The sequence below is a fragment of the Pelodiscus sinensis genome, chromosome 2, assembly GCF_049634645.1.
Source record: "Pelodiscus sinensis isolate JC-2024 chromosome 2, ASM4963464v1, whole genome shotgun sequence".
NCBI lineage: Eukaryota > Metazoa > Chordata > Testudines > Trionychidae > Pelodiscus > Pelodiscus sinensis.
The window spans coordinates 11,665,535-11,689,089 of NC_134712.1; the positions used below are offsets into that span (position 1 = coordinate 11,665,535).

Sequence of the window (23,555 nt, forward strand, 5' to 3'; positions counted from 1 at the left end):
ATCAATAAACTAGGCAAATAACTTAGATGGGACTACTATAAAGTGGTCTGGATAACCGTTCCCAGGAGTAGTTATTAATGGTTCACAATCCTGCTGGAAAGAGTAATAAGTGGGGTTCTGCAGGGGTCTGTTTTGGGACCAGTCCTGTTCAATATCTTCAACAATTTAGATATCAGCATGCAGAGTATGCTTAAGTCTGCAGATGATACCAAGCTTGGAGGGGTTGCAACTGCTTTGGAGGATATGGTCATAATTCAAACTGATCTGGAAAAATTGGAGAAATGGTCTGAGAAATATTAAACTTCATCCTAAGGACAAATGTAAAGTGCTTCACTTAGGAAGGAACAATCAGTTTCACACATGCAGAATGGGAAGCAACTATCTAAGAAGGAGTACGGCAGAAAGGAATCTAGGGGTTATAGTGGACCACAAGCTAATATGAGTCAGTGACTTTTTTGGGGCAACAAAGCCAACATGAGTCTAAGATGCATTAACAGGTGGTGTGAGCAAGACACAAAAAAGTCATTCTTCTGCTCTACTCTAGGCTGGTTAGACCTCAGTTGGAGTATTGTGTCCAGTTCTGGGCGCCACATTTCAAGGAAGCTGTGGAGAAGGTCCAGAGAAGAGCAACGAGAATGATTAAAGGTCTAGAGAACATGACCTATGAAGGAAGGCTGAAAGAATTGGGCTGTTTCATTTGGAAAAGAAAAGATCGAGAGGGGGGACATGATATCTAAAAGGAGGGAGAAAACTTGTTCCTGGCCTCTGAGAATAGAGCAAGCAGCAATGGGCTTAAACTGTGGCAAGAGAGGTTTAGGTTGGACATTAGGAAAGAGTTCCTAACTGTCAGGGTGGTTAAACACTGGAAAAAGTTGCCTAGGGTTGTTGTTGCATCTCCATCTCTGGAGGAATTTAGGAGTAGGTTAGGTAAATGTCTATCGGGGATGGTCTAGACAGTACTGGGTTCTGCCATGAGGGCAGGGGACTGGACTCAATGACCTCTCAAGGTCCCTTCCACTTCTATGAGATAGATATATCTCTATATAAAACCAGGATCTGTATGTTGGTGCTGTATCTGTCCCTCCCATTGTGTCAGTAGATCTGAGTGAAAGACATGTGACTGTGGGAATGTTGACAGGTATGTCATGAAGGGATAATTAGGTTGTCTTGGCTACATGGGGGCTATTAGAATAAGCCTGGCTGTCAATTCTTAATTTTCTGTATACTCCTGAGGACCAGTGGTTTCCTTGGTGGAAATATGTATAGCAAGATCTATATAGTACTTAGGAATGTGTCTCCCACAAAAGCATTTCCCCAGCCCTCCTCTGGAGCAAGATATTGGATGTCAAGGGCCGTGGCAAAAAGGTCTATGCATGGGTGATCCCATGGCTGGAAGTAAGTGTTGAGCTGTCAGGTTGCTCACTTCCAATCTGTAGGCCTGAGAAAAAGCTAGCATGATGAGCTCAGCTAGGGTGTTCTGGCACCCAGGTAAGTATACAGCTGAAATATGGATGTTGTGTCCAATAGACTCCAGCATTTGGTAACCTCAGTGCTCCTCCTTGACTGTTTATATAGTAATGTTTTAAGTCATTACTCATAGGTTATTCTCACTTGTTGGTTTTATACGAATGGCAGAATAGGCCTCCTCCATATGTGCAGATTAGGTTTTATAAATAAATAAATTAGGCCATACCTCTAAATTATACAGTATTTCACATGTTCCCCACATCAAAAGGAAGGCATCTTTTGCAATCAGGTGTAGGGGTCCTGGAGCACAGGTTGTCCTTGATCTTGTGGGGGGTATTGTTAATTTCCTCCTGTGTTTGATTTGCACATGTTTGAGAGCCATGCTAGGGGTAAAGAGGAGCGGTATAGCCAATGATGAGCGCTCTGAAAAATCTGCATCTGCACCTGTGGATGTGGATATCTGCGGCTGATTTTTGTGGAAATGGATGCAGATTCCTGCTTAGATACAAAATGGGTCTGATCAGATGACTTCCAGGACCCAGTTGATGTACAAAGGGAGCAAGCATGCTGTATTATTAGCCCAGGCTCATTGGTTAACCTTCAGTCACATTGTAGTCCCCAGCCCTGCTGCCTCTATCAACATAGGACAGACTGCTCCCCACAGCCACTAGCTCACCTACTTCTTCCCCCGTGCTACTGCATTTGATAGAGGGGTTACATGTTTACCATAATGCATGCATTTTAACATCCCTGCTCTGAAGAGTGAGTTGTAGTAGGTACTGCAACTGATGAGTCTTCCAGTCAAACTCCAAATGTGTTGGAGTAAGGAGGCGGAGACACCACAGGTGGTGGAGGGTGTTGTTTTGGTCTTTACTTCTCAGTTGTTCTACATGTAAGAAGGGTTTCTTTCCAGCCATACACATGCCTGGCAAGGGAGCATCATGTGACTTGTGAATCCTTTGCCTTATGTACTATTTACCTCATGGGTTCTGGTTGCAGAACAGATTTTGAAGGAGATGTTATCTGTGTTTATTTCATGTGCGAATGTGAAAGATGTAAACCACAATGCCCTCCACGTGACTAGTTCTAACCTTTTCCCTGCAGTAGGTGATATTTCACTTATGGAAGTCAGGGATTCAAATGTATGCTGTGAGATGTCTATTAAAGACTACAAGTCTGCTAGAATTCTTGTGATTATATTTGGCCAGTAATGCTGCAGTTTGACATGCTGAGTTCAAGGCTGGAAGGTATCTAAACTTTGAAAGATTGTTGCCCGAGGTCATCTGTGTCTTGCTGGGTAAGGAAAATGCTGTTTGCCCCTTTGGTGGGCCACCTCTACCACTAAGTACATAAATAAAAAATAAAAATTCAGAGGGGAGGGAATATGGTATTTGTGGTCATCCCTTTTATAGTTTGGTGAAATTGTGACACTACTGTTTTGCAAGATCCATGTGTAATAGGACAGTTCTGGGACCACCACTGAGGGGGTCAAATCAGCAAAAATTGCTTAAGACACAGCTACTTTACAGCCCAAGATGAGGGTGAAGTCCAACATGAAGGTATACCAAACCAGTCCAGTAACACTGGCTGCCACACTGGCCAGCAAGAACTTACAGAAGCTGCACTTTAGACACTCCAGCTTTTCCTGTGTAGCCCTGCTTATGACACCATACTAAGGATGGGAAGAGTTACCTGATTACCAGTATGGCCTGGGGTGGCTCCTTGCCTGCCATAGCATGAGGCTGCTCCAGCCCCACAGATGGCATGCCATAGCCAGGAGCTGCTTCTGTGGGTGCAATTCCCAGCCTGGGATCCCATTTGTCTAGGAACTCATTAAAATCTCAAACCTTAGGTTTGCCTAGGGTTTAACCTCCCTAAACAATACACAGGAGGAGAGGTTATGAAAACCTGTCTCACCAAATCTAATCAGGTTCTTCTGATCCTAAAGAACCAGCCACATTGCCAAGTCAATTTATGCCTTAGATCTTGCCCAAAAGATCATGATGTGCCAATTCTTTAGAATAACCCTGTTGATCTTTAGAAAGAGAAAAAAGTTGAATAGTTAAATTATATTACATACACCAGTCACAACAGTACCGGTGCAGGCTCTTAGTTAATGCCATCTCTACTACCTTACAAATTTCTGGAATACATCCTTTCTTAGAACAGGTCAATCAATACTTCCAGGCCCTTTGTTCAAAGCAATGAGCCGGAATGAACACAAAGATGGAGAAACCCTCAGGCCCTATTTAGAGTCTCATGTCAAAGTAATTCCATTGTTTCCTATGTGAAAGCACCTCCTCGAAATGGAGTTTCAAATGATCAAGTCAACTGTCCATGTCCTTTTTTGGACTGGAGTAGATGTTTCACTGCAGGTTTGCAGCAGAAATGCCTCAGACATATTGGTGACACTTAAGGTCCATGGTCAGAAGGGTACTACTATTCACTCAAACACCCTTGACAATATGTAGGCTACTCCTCTTGTCAACTTGGAAGCACACAAGATTTGCAGAGCTGCAGTGGGGTAGCTACCAGCATACCTGGCTGCCAGCTCCAAAAATACTTGGAATGCAAATCAATAGCAAGAGGGTGAAGTTGCTTATTAGTTAACACTAGCTACATGCATCTGCTTATTTGTTAATCATTTAACTGGCTCCACTATTACATCTCTTTTAAACTGGTCTTGAAATTCAGCAACAGTTGTTCACTGGTTTATGGTGAAGACATAATGGCCTCATTTGGCAGACAGGAAGATTACTGTTGGGTTGTGAGGTGTCAAGGGCAGTGTCTGTTCTCCAATGCAGTCCTTACGTATGACCTCTGTCTGGAAGTGGATTGGCCACTTGTTGAATTGGCTAGGTTGTTACTATGCTATTATCGGTATGACCCTATGGGCTCCAATACAGCCAGTAATCTGGGTAAGGCAATAGTAATCCCATCCACTGGTGTTCATACCAGGGAGGCATGTCATGGTCATGTGAGGATAGATATAGGTGGCCCTATGGCAACAGGTGTTCTGGCAGAAGAATGGTGATGGACAAACACCCTTTCTGTCTCATTGCTGGACAATTATGGTAGAACTGGGGAACATACTAAAGGTCTTGGAAAGGCAGCTAGATAATAGACTGGGAAGTGAATGAGAACAGACCCATATGGTGTAACCAGTGGCAAGGTGCTGGTGGTATTGGTTCCAGAGGATGTAATGACTGGAGGTGCAAAGCGTGTCTGCATTGCTAGTGTGGGCACAGTGGTGCTGGGCAGTAGTCTGCAATGCTGAGGCAGGAGCAGTTGGTGCTACCTTAAGGAGTTACAGATAGACACAGGAAACTGAGCCATTAGCCTCTGTACTAGAGCAGTCAGGGCCAGCAGCAGCCACCTTGAAGACTGAAGGAAGTGCTCCAAGCATCAGAGATGCTAAGACACAGTACTGTCAACACCAATTAAAAAAGCTATTTACTTATGACTAAGCCACAGCTTAACAGGGCTACATCTCCTGGAACTGCAGTGTTGTATGTATGACCCAAGAACTAATGGCCCAGTGGTGCATGAGGCAGGGACTGTGCCGGTACAATTGGTATGGGTATGCTGTCGTATTCCAATTTAAGGAAGAGGGGTGCAATGATACCTGGATTGGAACACCTGTAATGCAGACAGGCAGACTGATCTGGAACCTCTGGAGTGTCATACATGAGCCTCTACTGCATGAGCTGAGAGCCAGCTGGCAATTAGCTAAGGCAGTAGAGCAGACATTCTCTGAATGTGGTCTCATTGTCAGATGGTATACACCATACCCTCAAGCTGCGAGTTACACACCTACAGTGAATTCTTGAAGCAAAAAGCTAAAGTCTTAGTGGTAGTCCAAATGATTCCTTTAGATAGAACAGATAGTATTTTATTCTGTTCTAAGCCTGAAGCTGTTCAGGACATTTACACAGTCCTCATGGCAAGAACGCAGTAGCAGTTTGTGTAGATGCTAGTCAAGTTATTTTGAAATCACTTTGTGTAGACATACCCTGATATGCCCACTGAAAACAAACTCAACAATCAATGCTATGCTAACTCAAAGCAGCACAGATTAGGGTTATCCAACATTACTTCTAAAACATGCTTCAGGAAGTACCATTCTGGTATTTCTGCCAGTATTTAATAGCCACTCCCTGACTAGAAATAGGACAAGGAATGTAAAGATTCCCCAAAAGATGCAGAGCCAAATATGTCTATTTTGGCAGATATTCCATTTTAAAAAGGAACGTACTAATGACAACTCAAAGAAGGGAATCTCAGAGTTCATGCTGTGAAAACTGATGTGCCAAGCATTTGAGATGCAAATAATTTTTAATAAAATAGCTTTTAAGTACACTGCATCTCTCTAATTGGTCAGAAACTGAAGAGAATGAAGCAGGAAAGTTCTAGGTTATTTTTTCATTGGAGTCATAGCTCATTATACATTTCTATCCTAGTCTGATAGTCACCAGCAATTGGCAATACCTCTTGACAAGGGATTAACTCTGTAGCTGGCCAGGAGAGTATTCTCTTTAATCTATTTTTCTGAAGGGGCCCATCTGCTCGTGTTTTAGTTTCATGCCCTAGCTTCAAGTTGAAATCTGACCATAGCACGTGTAATGAATTATATGTAGAAAAGTTTCTTCTAGTTGAGGGTAACTAGCTTGAGTGAGGCTCAAATCATAGAGCAGATTTTTTTGTAGTAATCTGATTGCTTGAATTTTAACTGGTTTTTATTGGTGGCTCAAACATCTACACTGATAAAATTAAACCAGGGCAAGTGATCCCCTCTTTAAACACATGTTAGATCACAACCTGACAGTTATAAGCCAGTGTGTTTCCCAGAACATGGCTACCCATAGCATCAAACCTGAATACAAGAGGGATCATCTCCATGTTTTCTTTGGCCACCATGCTTCATATATACTGAATGACACCACACAAGTGTAGGGAACCTGTCCCCTCAAGATAAACAGGAGCAGACTGTACTAGGGATGCAGGCAACTAGTTGACTAGTCGATTCTCCCCCCCCCCCCCCCCCAATCTTGCGGCCTCTCAAAGAAGCAGCATGGAGTGCTGGCGGAACTGACTTCAAAGCTGCCCCCTCCCCCCCGGCTCTATGGGAAGGGGCATGGGTGCAGCAGCGTTCCACATTTGAAATGTGGAAGAGCCCCAGCAGGGGCTCTTGTACATTTCAGAGGCAGAACACCAAGCAGCACTTCTACCTTTAAAAGATTAGCATACGTCCACTGGTCTAGTGCTACTTTTCAAAGTGGAAATGCCCTTTCTCAACTGAGTTGATTAGACTTCCATCCACTATTCAGTTACTTCATTAGTCTAATTTTAACATCCCTAAACTGCACTGAAAGACATGCCACCATCAACAGAAGCATCTTTCTTGTTGGGCCGGTCTTCAATTAGTTGATTTCTGGGTACTTATCTGGCTGTGTCACTATTTCCTCACTTCCCACAATATGACACCATTTTTATATCAGACCTCTAACCATGTTTCCTCAGCTTGTCCCCTATTATCCTTCCTCTACTTATGGTATGTTGAGGACATGGACCCACAGGAAGGTATACCATTGATTTCAGTTTCCTTCGCTCTGCCCCATCAACCTCAGCCTGGACCAGTTCACAAAAGCGATTTACTTCCTTGACACTTCAGTACAAATAAATGGTCAGCCACCACCCATACCAGAAACCTACTGACTAGTATTCTTACCTACATGCCTCTAGCTTCCATCCAGAACAAATCTCATGATCTATTGTCTATAGCCAATCCCCAAGATAAAACAGCTTTTGCACCAATCCCAGAGACCTTTAAATGATTTTTCAGGCAGTCTCCTGGTGGGTGTTTAAGTAGTGAACAGAGACCACTACTGGTCATCACTAGATATGCAAAAAGTTAAACCTTGCAACTCCTGGCAAAACATAGTAAGTGGGTAAAGGTAGAGCTAACCCCCCTGCCCCATCCCAGTGCCTGCCACTCACAGTAGACAAGCCTCCCCAGCCCTGGAGTACCAGGGAGGGGAAAGGGGGGTGGGGGGGGGGAAGAGGAGGAGACTACATCAGACAGTGTGTAGCTCCGGCTTCCCTGGAGCACTACAGGGAAGGCAGGTGCTTGGAGGCAGCAGCACTCTGCCCTCAAAATGCCTACTGTAGGTATTCTTGGGACAGAGTATGGGTGAGGCCAGGCTGGCAGTTTGGGAAGACAATGCCTTGCCCACACACAGGTATTCTACTTCCTATCCTGAGAACAACCCTTCTCACTCAGGCCTTGAAGACAGACCAATCCTCACCTTCAGGGTGGTGGGGTTGCCTGTAATAAATCCTTCCCTTATATCACAAAGCCTAACCACACAAGGTCAGAGGCTCAAAACTGCACAGCCTCAAAATATTTAGGCGATCAAGTGCCAGCAATGCCCCTCTGACAGGTATATAGTGGCCAAACCAGACAGTCTTTTGAAAAAAGTGACAAACTTGTGGGGTAACATTTTGACCTGCCTGGACATCCAAACATGGATTTAAAAAAAAAAAAAAAAGATAATTGTCATTCTTCTATAATGGAATTTCACTAGAGAAAGATGGCAAAACTGGAATTTGTTTACAAGTTTGACAGCTACTCTGGGCTTGGAGACACATTAACTGGTTAATGCACTACAAAGCCAAAGTTTCCCGTGTTAGACATCTGCACTCACACAAACTATGAATGGGATACATCCAGATCATTTAACTGGTTTCGTTATTGTGGGTCCTACAAATGAAGCATTTTTGTTGTTGATCCTGTTATTTCCACTCCAACTCATCTGGAGAAATGAGTCAATCCATGAAAGCTCATGATACTATATGTTTGTTAGTTTAAGGTGCCACATGGACTATTCCTTTTTATATTTAGGCCAACACTACTAGCTCTGAGAAACTTCACTTGGGACCAAGTTGTCCTAGAAAAACCATCTCATTGTTGACATTACATACTGTTCTGCCCTTGATACAGCCAGGTTGATTTATCCTTGGAGCTACACTGAAGTTTTACAATGAGTGGTTAAACAGTGCAGACACTGTAGGATTAGATGTTTATGAACGTTTTAAGTCCTGTTAGGAGATGAATCTCCTAAGTAAGAGAGCACAAGAGAAACTGAGTTAAACAAAAACACCATCCCATCTTGAATCCTAGGTATCAGCTTAGCATTGGTTTAAATTCTATACTGGTGCCAAATACCACCCCAGGGGAAGTTATATATATATATAATATATATAAATAAAATGCAAAAGAAAATTGATACTTCATGTTAATGCACACTGTTTTGACAAGTTTAGCTGAACATTTATGTGGAATTGCTTTATAAGGAGAGCCAAGAAAGAGCTTCCAAGAGATGTATCAAATCCTTCCTATATCCTTAGAGTGCAAAAGATTTACCAGCCACTAATGTTAGACTGGCATTTGTTTGCTGCCCTGTAGCTTCACCCCTGGTGAGTTGCTAGCTGAAGCTGAAAACCTGATAAAGTCATCAAATGCAAGCAATGGAAATCAGCTAATGATAAAGCAGCAAGTATATGTGAAGCACCACTTATTTCCCAATTTGGTATTAATTTTAAACTTGACAAAAGTAATTGATGAAAGACAGCAGCTGAAAAAAAAAGAGAGAGACTAGCAAAGGATAGAAACACTGAGATTGTAACTTAAGAGGCTAACAGTACCTGGGGTACCAGCTTCCTTCCTTCTCCCCTTCCCACTCCAGTCTTCATGGCCTCCTTTGCTCAGGAACCATATATGCCTGTGAGATAGAGTTCAGACATTGTTTCCCCTGCTTGCAAGGGTAACTACACTTGGTTACGGAGCCCAATAAAGCATAAAAATCTAGAAAGGCATCCTTGATTTAGAGCATCTACCATTTCCCTTGGTAGTTTGTGCCAAACTCATGATCACCTTAACCGTTACAACTGTGCCTTATTTCAAGTTTGAATTAGTTTGGCTTCATTTTCCAGACCATGACTGTTATCTTTCTCTGCTAGATAGACTCTGGCATTTTCTAGTTGAAGGTACTTACACCCGTGAGTCAGTCATCTATATTTTAGAAATTAAAGACTGAGCTTTTAAAATCTCACCACAAGGCATTTTCTTCAGGCTATAAATCAGGCCTGTGGCTCTCTTCTGCCCACTCTAATTTTTCCAATGGCCATCAAAGTGTGGCAACTATAACCTGACAGCATTCCAATACTTTCTCACCCAACCAATGCCATGAGATAAAGGTTACCTCCCTATTCTTTCTCCCTCTGTTTATTCATCCAGAGAGCATATTGATGCCACCCCAAGTCACTGCTTTCCCAGATTCAATTCCCTAGTCTGATATTTAACTACCTTCCCCGTTCCTAGATTTATAATTTTGTACTTGGCTGTATTACAATACATTTTTTGTTTGAGTGGACACAGATCAGCAATCCAGATCCCTCTGTATCAGAGCTTCTTAAACCACTGATATTGGGAGGCACAAGAAGCTTTGGGGGAGGGAGAGATTCATTGCTGTCAAAAGTAACTAGTTCAACTGATTTCGCCAGGTATTTTAGGTCCTCATAGGGCACTGGGTATTAGATGTGTTAAGCTTGTATAGTGTTCTACAAAAAATTGCCGCCATCTGTATGTTACTACAATTAAATGTGCACACTGCATTGTAAACACCAACTACAATTGCAGTTTTGCTTACTTGTTACAATGCATCACTAACCATCTCAATCAGCACACTACTGTAATATTTAGAGAGATGTATATTTAAATAGTTAACTTGAATTTTGGTATCAAACTGCGGACAAAAAGGGTACAAAGAAGTTGAGACTAATTCCTCTATACAAGTGCCTTCTCATTTATGGCTCCAGTCCCTGTATCATCCAAGTTTTATAAAGGAATGATTTTATATTTCTGGCTTATGTACTCCACTTGAAACCCCACTTTAATGATTCCTCATTCATAACTACCTTGAGTTCTCACAGGTAGTCTATTCATCATGAGCTTTTTATTTGTACAGGTTGAATCTGTGGTCCTGGACACTCTGGTCCATCATGAGCAGAGATGTTGCAGGACTAGAGAGCCCCAGCAGCAGAGGTTGCTGGCATAGCAGGACAGTAGGACACAGGAGAGGGAGGCACACCAGAGCCCAGAGCTCCAGTGGGGTTGCTGTGAGCTCAAGCAGGGCTGCTCCAGCTTATGAGGCCAGGAGGCTGGGGGGGCCCTAATGGCTGGGAAGACAAACCCAGAAGAGATGCTAGTGCCCCCCATTCCCTCCCTCACCAGTCTGGAAATCTCCCTTGTCCAGGACTGGTCAGGTCCCAAAGATGTTGGACCAGGGGAGGTCCAGCCTGTACTGTTAGGTTTTTTAATTGCTCTACAGCTTCTATGTGCTGCCTGGCATCCAGTGACAAAGAAGAGAAAGGTCCTCTCATGGATTGATAACTGAATAAGAGACAGGAAACAAGGGTAGGAATAAGTGGTAAGTGTTCAGAATGGGGAGTTAGCTAACAGCATTCCCCAAGGGTCTATATAAATAGGTTGAATAGGATTGGTCCCAATAAGTGATCTGGACACAGGGGTAAAAAGTGAAGTGGCAAAATCCACAGATGATACTGAACTGCTCAAGATATGAAGACCAAAGCAGGCTGAAGTGCTTCAAAAAGACCTCACAAAAGTGATTGGGCAACCAAATTACAAGTTAAATTTAGTGCTGATAAATGCAAAGGAATGCACACTGGAAAAAGTGATCCCAACTATACATACAAAATAGGGACCAGTTTAGCTATAACTACTCAGGAGGGATATTGGAGTCATTGTGGATAGTACTCTAGAAACATCCACACTGTTCAGCGGTCAAAGCAAACCATGTTGGGAATTGTTAAAAAGAGGGATGAAAATAAGATAGAATATCTTATTGCTCATCAATAGATGGTGCACCGACATCTTGAACAATGCATGAAGATGTGGTCAACTGATCAAGACTGAACTTTTTCCAATGCTAAAATATCTATGAAGGACAACAAATGATTATGTGTTTGGAATGGGTGCCATAGGACAAGTGATTAAAAGACTAGGACTCTTCATCTTAGGGGAAAAAAGTGGAAACTTGGGGGATATCAGAGTTCTATAGAATCATGACTGGTGTGGAAGAGTGAATAAGGAAAAGGTATGTACTTGTTCCCACAGCATAAGAACTGGGGTCGAGGGGGGTGTCCAAAGAAAGTTTTGTTCATGCACCTCAGTCAACTTGCAAACTCCTTGCCAGAGAAAGTCCTCGTCTCCACAACATCTAGTTCGTTTGAGCCCTGTTAAATTCATGGGGGTCAGGTCCATCAATGAGTTTTATCCAGAATGATTAAGAATGTCAATTTCCAGCCTCTGACAACTGAGGAGAGGGGTCCCTGTTCATTCCCTGTTCTGTTCACACCCTCTGAGGCATCTGGCATTGGCCAGTGTCAGAAGATAGGTTACTGGGCTAGATGGACCTCAAGAATAGCCATACTGATGTTTTACAAAAGGTGCTTCTTTAATCCAACCTTGATACCTAACTGCCATACAGAGGAGACAAGAGGGGTTATTTTAATCACCTTAAGTCAAGATGATTGAGGGCATGGAAGAATACTCACAGAATTTAGAAATATGTGCAAGTTTAGTCAGTGTCACACCAGGAGAGCACGCAACTGGTGCTCTGACCTTCTTACTGACTTTTCTGGTGAAGTGCTCAGAAGAACACAGTTTTAGTTTGAGTCTCATTGCATGACAATGAGGGTGGGAAGTGACAAACCATATCAATCAGATCACTCTGACTGTCGAAGTGTCCAAGTCAATTAGAAGTCAGTTTAGACTGGATGCCTTCATCTGCAAATTTGACACCTTTAATCAAGGTCTGAACAGAGACCTGACCTGGACGGGTGGCTACATTTGACACCCTAATTACATCAAAAAAGTTAAGTACCAAGCACTGACAGCCCACTTTAATAGCCTCATTTAGCCCAGACACTAATTGACAAGTTATTTTTCCTTGCTTCCCCCCACCTCATCTTTCTGATTTGTTTAACTCTGGACTCCTTGCTCTATTCATCTGAAGTGGGTTGTGACCAGAAATACTCATGATATCAATCTACATTTTGTTAGTCTAAGGTGCTACAGGACCATTCCTCCACCCCCCAGTTATAGACTAACACAGCTTCCTCCTGAGACTTAGGCTAGATGTGACTGGCAAGTGGTCACAGGCTGAAGTTGAGTCAGAATGGAGGAATCAAACATGAAGCATAATGTGGATGATCTTAAACTCAGTTTACAGGGATGCTGTAAATCATTTGCTACATAAAATTTACTCCTATACCTTTAAGAACAAGGCTAATGGAAAGACGAGTCCTCAAGTTTAATATTTGAGGTTCAGAAGTTTCACATAGCTATTCAAAACCCAGTTTTACTGGCCGGGGGGGGGGGGGGGGGGGGGGGGAGAGAATAAGAGATCCTCCGGAAAAGGGCTTTATTCCGGAGGATTGCGCCAGTCTAGACGCTCTTTTCCAGCTTTTCCCCAAGCTGGAAAAAAGCAGCAGCCATGTTTATTTAAATCCCGCGGGGGATATTTAAATCCCCCGCGGATTTCCCTATTCTGACTTGCCTGCTTTGCATGCCTCTTCCGGAGAAGGGGCCAGTCTAGATGTAGCCCCTATGTATTTACATTCACAAAGCCCTCCTTGATAGAAGGGAACTGAACCGTATACCATGAAAGAGTAGTTGAAGTCTTAAAAGCAGTGACATGTCTAGTGGTAGAAATAAGGCAGCCTAATGTCAAATGCACTACAGTAGATTCAAATGGGGCAACTTCAAGAAAATATTTCTAAAAGCCAATTTAAGATGCCAAAACCTGATAAACTCAGCTGTAAATCCTATGAAAGTTTGCCCTCACCTCAAAATTGCAAGCCATCTTCTCATTGTGAAGTGCATTACTTTGCCTCAAAAGTTACACTCTGGCCAGGAGGAACTTACATCTTCTATTTACCACACATGCAAACTGAGCAGAAGATGACAGCAGTAACAATTGCTTATTAAAACTTTTCATGTTGACAACTTAATACAATGACTAACAAGTCACTTATGCAACAGAAGTCTTACAAAATGTTCCCTCCATGTGATTACCCTTATGGCAATAGTTAAGATGAAAGCTGTATCCAACACCTTAACTTCTAGGAATCACCTTGAGGTTTCTGCCTCTTGCCCCAACTTCACTTTAAAAATACGTCTCAACTTTCCAATCTTTTCAGACTGCATAGAAAGATGCATAACTGAGTTACATCCGCTTAGGCAGGGGGAGGGGAAGGAGTGAGTCCACCACCTTGATTATTCCTCAGGTCATTAAACCTCCATGAGGAAAAGGCAGAGGAATTTCCGTCAAATATGAGCTACACATTAGAACTGGCTAAAATGTTTAACATGCAGGAACTTTCACCACTCAGTTTTTTACCTATATGAAAGGTTCACCTATGTGTCAGTCACAAACATTAAGTTTTTAGAAAGCTTATTTATTGTAAGAAAACTAATGTTTTAGTCAGGTAGAAAACTAAAATGTTTGATTCAGACTAGACCTGTGACAATACATTGTCATTACCGCTTTGAGGACCCCCACTGTTCTACCATATTTAAGCAGCAGTGAATTGCTTCAATACTTTTTTTAAAAAAAAAAAAAAAAACACACAAAAAAGAGATGTCAGCAATAACCGCCTCTCCATTTGTGAAAATTCTGGTAAAGAGGAGGCTGGCAGGGAGGGCACAATTGAGAAGATTACTGTTTTGTAGCAGTTGAAAGTAGCAAGCAATTCAGTTAATGAATATACAGGCAGGCAGCAAATATGTAGATGCTTATTTTAGTTCCATCAGTATGCTCATGCCAGCAAACACTTTTTGCCAAGCAAACATTAGTTCTTAAGTACTGCACAGAAAAAGGTCACTACTATCTGGTAAAGGAAAGTCTTTTCTCCCCAGCTGAATGTTCATTCCTGTCTGTAGCTTAGAGTGCTGTAGTTTAACCTATAGACCAAGAAAGAACACTTGTATGTCTTATGATTTTGTCTGCTATTAAAAGGATCTCAGTACACTAGTCTCCGCATGGAAATACACATTAACTGACATTGAATATCTGAACACAGGGCAGCTTTGTTTCCCTCTTGAATCAAAGAGGGAATATGACAAGACATGTGTGAAAGTCACTGTGCTCTTCATGTACTGAATATTGCGCTGTTTCCAATACTGATTCTGTTCAGTCTCAAGAAATTCTTAAGTCAATTATTCATCAAAATAATGTTCATCTTTCCACTGTGTGTTGTCTTATGATAAACTCCACTATCTTTGCCAACTGACAAAAAGCAATGGCAATAATTAGACTGGTTACAGCCTTTGATGTGCATGTGTTTTTTGCAATCTAAATATCAATTCTGATTTTGCCACTGAAAAAGTGTAAGAATTGCGCTTCTTTCAGTAAAAACTTTCAAGTAACAAGTAGTGATCCATTTTGATTTTACTTATTCAAGAATCGTAAGGGACATTGAAAAGCTGAGTGAGTACAAACTGCTAGAGTTACAGCCCAGGTAGACAAGAAAAAAAATGTTACAGAATACAACTTTTTTTTTATAGTTTTACCAAAAAGATCATAGCCCATTATAATTGAGAATAGGTTAGAGCTATTAGCCTCTGAAGTCACTAATTAATAATGGGATGTTTTTGTATTTAAGAGGAGATGATCACCTACCCATTCCATCGTTTTTTGGAGCAGCTGCTGACTAAACACTAGATTAGATAACGGAGGCCAGCCATCAACTCAGGTAATATTAAGTAATTAAGGTAACAAAACCTGCATTTTAAATTGGAGCAGTAAGTTGGCAGTTTGTGCTAGTTTCTTAGAGTCAAACATAAATGGAAGAATCATCTGTTTGTGTGACTTAACAGCACAGAAGTTAAATCTAAGCCAAGTATCTCAATACAAGATTACTAACTACATACAAAACTACCGTACCAGGAAATTAGAAATAGATGGGACCCGGATCAATAAAATCCTTATGATTTGCTTCAAGCACACAGGTAAGTATGTTAAATATCCTTATAACTTCCCGGAAAAGATCAGGTATCCACACACAAGCACCTAAAACATCTTTCAGATTTTATAGCCTCAGAATTGAGAACTGAGTAATTGTCATGTTTTGAGGACAAGTATTTTGTTGTAAATTAGATGTACTTTCATAGTGCAAGTTCTCCTAGTAGCAGAAAGCTTGATTTACACCAAGATATCCCTTTGCAAATATTATGCGTCGAGTTGATGGAATTTTTTGTAAAAACTTGCTATCAGCTATGATTGTCAGGAGTTTCACACTTTAAGACCTTCTGCTGTTTAAGAGAATCAAGCTACATATTCAAGTTGTGAAATGCAAGTAGCATGGGTTATGTGCATGTGCCTTGTCAACGATAAGACAGAGTTTTAAGGCATGACAGAATTTAAGGAGAGAAGTTTCTAGCACACCACAAATCAACAAGCCACGCCAGTCTTAAACCACTTGTAAAACTTGGATATCATCAATAAATGTAGTAAAGCAAATACGGGTATAACCTTCCGATCATTTTACCAATGAGGTAAAGATACATACTTTCAAGAAGTAGAATCAAGAGGAAGGGAACTGATTTGGTAATAAGTCTGAAATATTTCTATTCATAAATTTTCTAACAAGTGTTCATAATATCTCCACTCATCATACAGCAGTTTACCATTCACAGAGTTAGTTGAACACACTGCAGAATGTATACTATATTTAATATTCAGGCAATAGACATTTGAAATAGACTAGTATTTTCAGAAATAGTTTTCTTCAATTTATGGTTGCTAATTGACTTTGATTTCTAAGCGTCATTTTTCAATCACTGCAGATTGCATAAAATTCTCCTCTAGGCTGCTATAAATTTAGCATAAAATCAATTTTAAGTGCCACTGTCAATATCTGACCTTACAAGTGTTTACATGACTTCCCATGGGAAAGTTTGTTTGTAGACAACTTCAAAGAACAAACATACATTTATTTAGTTTTGCTGCTATACTGGACAGCAAAATAGTCTCAACAAGAGACCTGTGTGTGAAAAAACCTGGACTATTTTGAGATACATGTTACACATACAGTTGAATCTATTCTTACTATGACTGCGTAACTGACCTATGGATTGTTCACAACACCAACTGACTGACACAAGTATGCCCAATAATCCCAAAGCAATACTTCATAGTAGCAACATAAAAAACTGGACTCAAAATTAATTTAAGCAATTTTCATTCTGTTAAATTAGATGCACTTGCCCCAAGTAGTGAAAGTTATATTTTGGTTTTTATATTTTGACTTCAACCCCCATCCTCCTTAATGCCACTAATCCTGCACTGTATAATTCAGATTCTGTCACACAGCTGCCTACTGCACAGGCACTTGTGGAAACACAGTTCATTAGAAACACTAGCAAGGCCAATCAGGGTGTTAACAGACAAATGAACAACGTATTAGAAAAGGACCAGGAATAATAAATCCTTTAGAAACTGCAGGGATGTAAGCCAACATCTGTTCATCGTTAATCCAATGGAAGTAACGAACAGAACTGATAGGGATCTTTTATGGTACTAAAATTGAAGTGGTGATGGAGAAAGCCTACATTACGCACTCACCAAAAGTGTTATTTTTTCTTCTAAAAAGCCTACTCTAAACCATTTAACGACAACGCATCCGTTTCAGCTACCAAGTGCACTATGCATGGTTCTCGGGGGTAGGGGGCACTTTTTCCTTCTCCTAGGTGGATGCTGGAAACAAACAGCAAGCCCACAAGTGTCAACCGAGCGGGGCAGCGCTTCACCCCCAGGCTGTCTCCCCAGCCCGTGCACATCCGACTCGGACCGCTCCCCAAAAAATGCTCCAAAGCGAGTCACCCCTCGGCCACCTGGGCAGCGTGTGGAGATTTTCACCCCCCCCGGTAAGGGCGTCTCCTCCCAGCTGGTCCCACCGGGATGCCCAGGGACCAGACACTTTTCTTCCAGCCTCTCGCCGGAGCCCCGCAGACTCTGAAGCGCAGCGAGATACGCGGCGCCTGCCCCCCCCCGCGTAACTTTCCCCCGGCGGCCGCGGAGCAGCAGCCGGTGCCGCTGGCAGGCAGCCCCGCGCGGGGACCAGCCCGGAGGAGCCGGACTCCGCACCTGGCCGCCCCCGCGCCCCACCCCGCCGGGCCCCACCTTGGTTCACCAGCCGCAGCGCGTGGGTGAAGGACGGGTCCAGGGAGTCCTTCTCCGCCATCAGCTCGGGCAGGTACTTCTCGTCCATGGCCGCTCGCCGCGCTCCGCGGAGCCGCACGCAGGGCAAGGGGCAGCGGCGCGCGGCGGCACCGGGCGCAGTAAATCCTCTCCGGCAGCGCTTCCCTCCGGCGCATCCAACGGCCGCCACGCGCCCGCCCTACGCGAGGGGAGGGGGAGCCCTCCGCCCCCCCAGGAGCCAGCCCCCGCCGCGGAGAAAGAAGGCAGCCAGAGAGGGAGGGGGGGGATGAGAAACCCGAGCGCGCGACCGTTATCCACAGCGGCGGCGAACACCGACGCCGACTCCGCGAGCGAGGCTGGCAACAGCAGGTTTAAATAGGGCCCGGGAGGCCACGCCCCTCGCTACCCAAAGGCCACGCCCAACGGTGCTGGCAACCCCGCCCTCATGTGGTCTAGCCTCGCCCCGCGATCCTCCCCGCGGGCGGTGCTCTTCGGCCTCGTCTCTTCACCCGGCCTCTCATTGGGTGGGCTCGCCTGTCAGTCAGCTCCGTTCTGCGGCTCCTGATTGGCTGTGTCGCCTTGGTCCCAGCTTGGTGAGGGGGTCGGGGAGTGGAAGCGCTCGCGGGAGTCATGGTTAAAGGCTCGCGCGCCTTCCCCTGGCCGGCACGCACCTGAGCGGCTGCTGGTGGCCACAGCGGCTCATCCTGCCCTGCACGCTCCAGGCAGGGGCTGCGAGGGGAGAAAGTCCCTGGGCTCGAAGTGCCTCACGGAGCCACACAGCAGCATCCTGCTCCAGTCACCTTCACACGCGCATACCCCGACCTGCGGGGAGAGCGCTCTCCAGCAAACCCTCGCTCCCAGGTGCAATTAGCCAAGCCGCCCCATAGCGAAAGGGCATCCCTGAGTCTGCTGCCTCACGCTGCCACCTTTCCCAAAATCCCGTTATTAAAACAACACAACCCGAATGTGGGGGAATTGTAGGTAGCTCACTCGTCCCTCCCCACCCGGGCACATTCTTGGAAACCAGGGCTGCCAACCATCCTGATTGCCTCACGAGTCTCAGAATAGCTGCAATTTCATTCAAAGTCCCAGCTACGGAAGAGGAGTGATTGTGGGAATCACCACTTTCATTGGCAACTGCTTCTAGCTTTGCTGCTTGGGCAGAAAAGCTTAAACATATGACCTGGGTGCACCCTTTATGCTCAGACACCAAAAGGCCAATTTAAAAACCATTTTTTTCATCTCATGATCTTTTAGAGACTTGGATTTTTTTTAAAACACTTGTGAGGTTTGATACATTGAAATGCCCCTACTAAAATTCTGCTCTCTCTCTCTCTCTCTCTCCTAAACACTGAGCACTGGTATGTCTCTCCAGAATGAGGTTTAAAGCTCTTTACAAGTGTTAGCTAAATAATCCTCACCACAGACCTATGAAGTAGGGAGATAATGTACAGATGGAGAAATACAACATAAATAAGTTGCCCTATCACTTATCAAGTGTCACTCTTTCCATGCTCCTTCCTCTTAATAAATACATCAGAAGATTGTTTATTATGATCTGTAACTTTGGCCTTTGAAATTTCACCAGTGAATCCTTGCTGATAACCCAAAAAGAGAGATAGAAATATCTGTTCCCTGCTGGGCATGAGAAAAACAGACAACCTATTTTGCTAATGCTTTTATAAGAAACAGCCGTAATGCTACAGAAATATTTTAATTTCAAAGTTTATGTTTATTGAAAAAAAAATCAGTGTAGCAGTTAACCGATGACTAGCAACCACCAAAAGATCCGTGGAAAAATATAAAATATGTTATGATAATCAGGTTTCTTGATATTTATGTAGTGAATTTCATCCAAAAGTGTTTGTATTTATACTATTAAAAGTGATGTATTGATAATATTAGTATAAAGAGAGCAAAAGAGAGAGTAATATTAATATTATGGTTGAGAAACCATGTACTCAATGGTTAGGAAGTACAGAGTTAAGATTGAACTCTGAGCATTTCTAGGCTCTTTTTTGTACTGATTATAAAGACATCATATTTTAAAGCATACACATCAAATATTACAACAGATAATACAAATTGGAATTTCTTATGAACTTTTCCACGTGGTATGTACTTTTCCATGTGGAAAAGTCATCAAACTTGACTTGATCCTTATATGATCTACAAAATACACCCTGTTCAAAGCTATTTAGTTCAGTAACCCCAGAACTGATCTATGTGTGTCCAAATAGTTCCAAAAGCAACCCATCATTAAGTGAAGACTGAGATCCAGCAAAAAAGAAATGTTGAACACACTGGGCCCAGAACAGGTTATTTAAATCTCAAGTACAAAGTTCCAGGTAAAGAACTTTGCTCCTCTAACACAGCAAATATCAACAATAAACGTAAAGTTTGTATGTGCAGGAGATAGAACTTTCTCTGGAGACAGTCAAAGAACGAATGGAATGACCTCTTCCATGAACCAAGGCCATAGCAAACTTCATCACTTTCTGCTCTAAGCCTAAGGCATGTTTCCTTGGTCTTGCCTTCTCTAATAGAAACACAAAGGAGCAAGTATATTTATATAACAGAAAACAAAAAAAAAATATCACTAACAAACCAAATATCTAACCACTGTATAAGAACCAATGGAATAGAATTCCCTTTCCCCATTAAAATTTTCATTGTTCCATACATAGACTCAGGGCTTGTGAGCAAAATATGTCATATTACTTACTAAGAGTACTCAGAAAAATATTCAGCGATCTCAAAAATTCAGGATGGGGTCTTAAGCTGGTAGAGTTTGTTAGTGTTTAAAAGGAACAGCGAATATGAACCTGGGCCTTCTTGATGCTGACAATACCTGGCAGAAGAGGTACATTATAACTTTTTTTACTCTTATCTTTCAGAATTTTCAAATTGATATCAAAGATCAGGTCTACACTACCACTTAAATTAAGGATATGAAAAAAACATCTCCAGATGATACAAGTTACAGTGACTGAAGTGCTGTTCACATTGGTGCTGTGTCATCAGGAGATGCTCTGCCTCTGACATAGCTTCCACCTCTTGTGAAGGTGAAATAATTATGCCAACAGAAGAGCATTCTCCCATTGGCATAGAATGTCTTCGCCAAATGTGATACAGCAGCACAGCTGCAATGATGCACCTGTACTTATGTAGTACTTCTATTATAGACCTGTTCAAAGAATCCTTTATGCTCCCCAGGTACAAAACTTTAGTATAAATGAGGCTTGTACCTTTTCCCTTCTGGTTTAGAATCCTTTATTATAGTCCAGTTGTTTTAGTTACCTGCTTTTGAGGTTGGGTCTTTGAAGTAGATGCCCATCTTCTAGACAACTGCCAGGTCGGAGACAACTTTTCAAACAAGTGACGAAAGTCCAGAACAATAAACAATTCTTTTAACTCCATTTCCCATGCAAAGACAATACTAACCATTTTTGGAAAACCTAACATCATTCACAATTGAAAAAAAAAGTATTCTTTTAAAGGTGAAAAGAAAGAATTGTTTTAGTGACGTACTAAAACCAGAAGTTACGGGTGCATCTAGACAGCACCCTTATCTTGGAATAAGCTACGCAATTTGCGTAGTTTATTTCAAATGTATTTCGAAATAATGCTCTATTTCGAGACATTCCTTAACCCTCGTGGAATGAAGGTTACAGGGATGCCGGAATAGCGCGCCCATTATTTTGAAATCTATTTTGAAATAACAGGCGTGTGTAAAAGACATGGAATAGCTATTTCGGGATACCTCCAGTATCCCGAAATAGCTCCACAGTTTAGATGTACCCTTAGAGATCTCTGGCTGTTTTCCTCTAGTTACCAATTAGCATAAAAATAGCACAATTTATCCTGCTATTCCATATTTTAAAATTGTTTCAAGTGGTTTAAAGCAGTCACAATAATATGCACAAGAGGAGGTTAAAGGGTAACAGATTGTTATGGCTTATTACGACAGTCTGTAACCCACCAGCCCTCTCTTTATTGTCCTTTGATTGCAGAGATTTTAACAGCCTACCGTATCTGGAATGGTTGCTTTGAATATGTGCTCACTACTTATGTGAAACAATCTGTTCCACCTGGCATTCTGCTCAGAGTACCTTTTCCAGACCTGAAGAAGAGTTCTGTGAAACGCAAAAGCTTGTCTCTCGCCAACAGAAGTAGGTCTAGGAAAAATACTAACTCACCAGTTTTGTGTCTCTAACATCCTGGGTCCAACACAGTTACAACTACAGTACATACAGTAAATTTTAAGTCTCTTTCACAGCCAAATACTGCTTTTTAACAACAGGTTTGTACAGTTGTTCATCTCAAGACTAACAATTCAAACAAACAAACAAAAAACAACAAATGGTCCTGCAGCACTTAAAAAACAGCATTCATTGTTTTTTTTACATTTTTTCAGAGAAGGTATGTCTACACTACCCTCCTAGTTCGAACTAGCGGGGTAATGTAGGCATACCGCACTTGCAAATGAAGCCCGGGATTTGAATTTCCCGGGCTTCATTTGCATAAGCGGGGAGCCGCCATTTTTAAATCCCCGCTGGTTCGAACCCCGTGCAGCGCGGCTACACGGGGCTCGAACTAGGTAGTTCGGACTAGGGTGCCTATTCCGAACTACCGGTACACCTCATTTCACGAGGAGTAACGGTAGTTCGGAATAGGAACCTAGTCCGAACTACCTAGTTTGAACCCCGTGTAGCCGCGCTGCACGGGGTTCGAACCAGCGGGGATTTAAAAATGGCGGCTCCCCGCTTATGCAAATGAAGCCCGGGAAATTCAAATCCCGGGCTTCATTTGCAAGTGCGGTATGCCTACATTACCCTCCTAGTACGAACTAGGAGGGTAGTGTAGACATACCCTTACAGATTAACATGGCTACCCCTCTGAGAAATCAAACAAAGTCTGATAAAATGATTAGGACAGTTCTAACATTAGTTTGATTATCCTCTGCTCTCATTGTTATTCTCTCCCGTTTCTATCACTCTGCATATTTTCTATCTTTTTAAATTAAAAAATCTTTAAGGCAGGAACTTTTTTTCTTCCTACAGATTTATACAGTGGTACATTCTGACCAGTATTATTAATAAAATGGCTTATGATTTCTTCTAAAGGCCTTTGATATATTGTATTGTAATTACTGTGATTAACAGTTGACTGTCATTTGTGCTATATACATTTATAGTTATGGTATAATTCATTATTTGATTGAGGGATTTACTCTGTATTTTTTAATTATATGTGCATACGTAACCCACAGTAGGAAAATGTGAGTCTTTGTCCCCCTCCAGTGACCAACATATAGGACATTTAGGAGTCTGCTACTGTTGCCACTTGAAAGAACTCCCTTTTATGCTTTTAGCACTGAAGGTCCTGGGTTAAAATATAGGCATCAGTCCAGATGGCATTCACAGGCTAATGCCAGATCAACACTACAAAGGGGTTTGGGTTTTTTTTTTGGGGGGGGGGAGGGTTGAGCATATCTGTATTAGGGTTGTGAAAATAATACAATCCCTAGTTTATATAGCTATGCCTGCAAAAACCCCAGTGTGAATGCAGCTATGCCAAAGAAGAGTCAATATAGCTTGTATTATTCAGAGCAGTTGTATTAAAACTCCTCCTGGCAGCATATGCTACATCAACATTAAGAGGCTCTAAATCAATTTATCTGTATCACCAAAGCACTACAGTGCTTATATGAGGTGTGTATATGAAGTGAATTAAAAATACTATTTATTTGGGGGGGGGGGAGTTCTGGACAAATATTTATAATAACATAATAAAATTCAGTGC

General features: G+C 42.4%; 1 protein-coding gene across 3 annotated transcripts in view; it reads right to left on the minus strand.

Annotated features, from left to right (window-relative positions):
- The window catches only part of KHDRBS3 (KH RNA binding domain containing, signal transduction associated 3), a 318,181-nt gene that overhangs the window by 196,966 nt on the left and 97,660 nt on the right, over nucleotides 1–23,555 (minus strand). The window contains exon 1 of one of the 3 annotated variants that reach the window (XM_075920081.1): nucleotides 17,733–18,135. The exons of 1 other annotated variant lie outside the window; for it this stretch is intronic. Coding sequence is in view for 1 of the 2 variants with exons in the window: in XM_006123528.4 (XP_006123590.2) it covers nucleotides 17,733–17,820 (88 nt within the window). In the remaining variant the exon portion in view is untranslated. Of the gene's footprint in view, nucleotides 1–17,732; nucleotides 18,136–23,555 lie in introns of those variants that run through there. One more of the 3 variants, XM_006123528.4, reaches the window with a different exon arrangement.